At 37.7% G+C, this 3,485-nt stretch overlaps 1 protein-coding gene across 2 annotated transcripts in view; it reads left to right on the plus strand.

The window, feature by feature from the left end:
- The window catches only part of LOC135257339 (4-galactosyl-N-acetylglucosaminide 3-alpha-L-fucosyltransferase 9-like), a 29,222-nt gene extending 26,072 nt beyond the window's left edge, over positions 1–3,150 (plus strand). For both annotated transcript variants that reach the window (XM_064339971.1, XM_064339972.1), the window contains exon 2: positions 1,959–3,150. In XM_064339971.1, coding sequence (XP_064196041.1) covers positions 1,967–3,043 — 1,077 coding nt within the window. In that variant the 5' untranslated portion in view covers positions 1,959–1,966 and the 3' untranslated portion in view covers positions 3,044–3,150. The remainder of the gene's footprint in view (positions 1–1,958) is intronic.
- The last annotated feature ends 335 nt before the right edge of the window (positions 3,151–3,485 follow it).

Raw genomic sequence — 3,485 nt, forward strand, 5'->3', positions numbered from 1 at the left:
AGCAGAATGTACCTTGGCTGCATTCTGATGGTGGAGGGCTTGGTTAACCAGAAGGATTCAGGCCATCTGAAAACCAGACCTACTGGTTAAATAAGCACGCACAAATCGATCGCATTATGAATCAGTCCAGGATGTACGTAAAAGTGTGCTTGTATGTAGGTGTCTGAGACTAGAAACTCACATCATACCGAGAGAAAAGATCAGGAAGACTGTCATTTTGGTTCGGTTTAGTTTGCCTTTGTTTTTTGTTTGTTTTTTTTCGTGTTTTCATGTATCATTTTAACCTGGATGCCATGAGGGTGAAAGGAGAAACTCTTTTCATTTGTTTATGTTTGAACTGGAGAAAAATCTTGCTCTCTCTCTCTCTCAAAATAAAAGACCGGTGAAAACCTACATTCCCCCATCTCCATGTGTCCAGGTCTTCTGTCCATCCCAGGGGTGTGTCACAGCATGTCACAGTTTGTTTGACTGAAACATGGCAACAACCTTATTTCATCTGAATTTTTTTAAATTATTTGAATCAGGCAACTCCCCTGGTTTAATGATAAACCCTGCATTAATGGCGGCGGTGTTGTTACTATCAATTGCTCTGATGTCAAAACAAATGCTGCAACAGTACTAACTGTCTCGTCATTTGAATGTCTTGCTTGAAATTGTCTGGTGCTAAACCACAACTGTCGTAATAACATACCACCCTCCGACTGCATTCTTCTCTGAGCTCTCTTCCCTAATGACCTGCGCCTATGCTATAATCTCCCTAACGTTCTAGTGTTGGGTGATTTAAATATGCACTTCAACTCATCTGACGACTCATGTTACTGCTGATTTTATGTCTCTGCTCGACTGTCTTGATATCAAAAAATCAATGTTAACTTGCCCACTCACAACAAAGGTCACATACTTGACGTGGTCTGCTCCTCTAGTTTAACTCCATTCCACTCTTTACAGATAACAATTGGTCCCACTCTGGAATGTGGGATCAAAGATTATTTGTTAAGATTTGAATTAAAACTGGACATTTTACTGTGTAGGGCTTCTACAAGTCAGCTTGCATCTAAAACTCACTGGCTCCATTCATAAAACAGCTCAAAACTCACTTATTCAGACAAACGTGCATGTAAGACATTTAAACGCATAAGCACACATGCATACATTTACTCTCCTCTCTTTTAAACAAAAATCTTTTTTATTCTTTTTTTGTGTTTTCCTTTAATGATTTTCTGTATAACCTAACATTTTTGTTCTTTTCTTTATCCTCTATACTGTGTTTTATTTCGACCTCCCTGTAAAGTAACCTTGGGAGTATGAACATGTGCTTTTTAAATAAAATGTGTTGTTGTTGTTGTTGTTGTTGTTGTTGTTGTTATTATCACCAAGCAAAGATAATTCAAATATATGCTATGCTCAGCTACAATTAATCTTGGGAAAATGTCAGTAAAGGCCTCCTCTCAGCCACACGTGGTAAGGCTGAATCAACTTTAGCCTTTTTATTTAAATGTGTTCGTGATTAGTAAATATTACACAGCATCACAGTAATAGAAATACTTGGTTTTGTTGCCAGTTGGAGCTGTTGGAGTCACATAATTATTACCAAGCATTCCACAGTGCCCTACATCTCTCTTTACTGTACTTGAGCACAACACATCTGTGATTGTATTTATTCAAATATATAGATGTTTTTGTACACCAGTTGATGAAGGCCAATGTAAAATATAACTCAAAACTCAACACCAACTCCGTTAATGTTACAATATTTCTCCTGATAATAAAAATAAAAAAATTATGATAATCTTACAAATTCCAATATTAGATGCCTGCACAGTTTACCTTACCTAAATTCTAGATATCCCAAGAACAACACCGGAAATCAGCCATGCTCACTGATATGCATTACACAATGTAGTATTAATCTATATTTGCAAAAATATTAAATTTATATTTTCTTCTTTTCTTCGCAGGGTACAAAATGTCATCCACATCTTTCCATGGAATAGTACGTCCTTGTGTAACTGCAATCCTTATACTGGGTTGTTTTGGGATTTTATGTTTTGCTTATTTCAAGATGCCCACTACCTGGCTGTCAAGTCAAGTGAAATTAAAAGCACCTGCACCAATGGTGAAAAACTTTGGTTTAAAAAAAGAGCAAAACCAGACTGTTATACTAATCTGGATGTGGCCATTTGGCAGTGCCTTTGCCCTGACCTCCTGTAGTGCCCTGCTTAACATTGATGGCTGTCACCTAACATCAGACAGAAATATGCTAAGCATTTCGGATGGGGTTATTTTCCATCACAGAGACATTCGCTCAGATTTATCAAACCTGCCACCACCACAGCGCCCAATATTCCAAAAATGGGTGTGGATGAATATTGAATCACCCACAAATTCGGGAAAGATTCCCGGTCTTAATAGCCTGTTCAATTTGACTTTGAATTACAGGCAGGATGCTGATATTCCAGTGCGTTATGCGACCATTGTTCAAACTCAGGAGAATAATTTTAAAATACCAAGCAAAGACAAGTTAGTGTGTTGGATTGTGAGCAATTGGAACCCAAGTTACAAAAGAGTGGCATACTATAATGCGTTGAAGAAACTCATTGATATACATGTCTATGGACGGGCCTTTGGGAAACCAGTCAGCAACCAAGACTTTGATCCCACAATTGCCAGCTGTAAATTCTATCTGTCATTTGAGAACTCAATCCACAAAGACTACATCACTGAAAAACTGTACAACCCACTTTATGTGGGCACTGTGCCAATTGTCCTTGGGCCATCAAGACAGAACTATGAGAACTTTGTCCCAGGTGATGCCTTTATACATGTAGATGATTTTCCCTCCCCCAAAGAGCTGGCTGACCACATCCTGATCTTAGACAAGAACGAAGACCAGTACCATCGATACTTTGAATGGCGTAGACACTTCAAAGTAGACAAGACAGGAGCATTTATCATAGGCACATGTCTTGCCTGTAATTATATTAGGACACACCGCAACGAATACAAGGTTATCAATAACCTTAACACATGGTACTGGGGATGATTTTAAAAAAGCGTAGTGAAGGACCTCATCTTTTTTTTTTTTTCTTCATAATTTCAGAATGCAAAATATATTTTCTTTCTCCTGTGAAATGCTAAACAAAGATTAACTGCCAGCAACTGAAGCAATGTAGGTTTAAGTGCCTTGCTCAAGGGTACAACAGCAGTGTCCTACCTGGGAATCGAACTTGCAACCGTTATGTTACAAGACCAACTCCTAACCCATTATACACAATAATTGAGGAAATCAGGAAGGGGGCACTTATTTTTCACAACACTATATTTACTGTATCTGAATTTTAAAAATTCATATTTCAATTTAAAAGTATGTCTTACAATATTTAATATATCAAATCCTATTTGTGTATGGAGACCTTAAGTAATCTGTTTATGTAATACATGACAATTCTCTTACTCCTCTAGTGTACTACGTATGCCCAACACAT

Source organism: Anguilla rostrata, chromosome 6, assembly GCF_018555375.3.
Source record: "Anguilla rostrata isolate EN2019 chromosome 6, ASM1855537v3, whole genome shotgun sequence".
Lineage (NCBI taxonomy): Eukaryota > Metazoa > Chordata > Actinopteri > Anguilliformes > Anguillidae > Anguilla > Anguilla rostrata.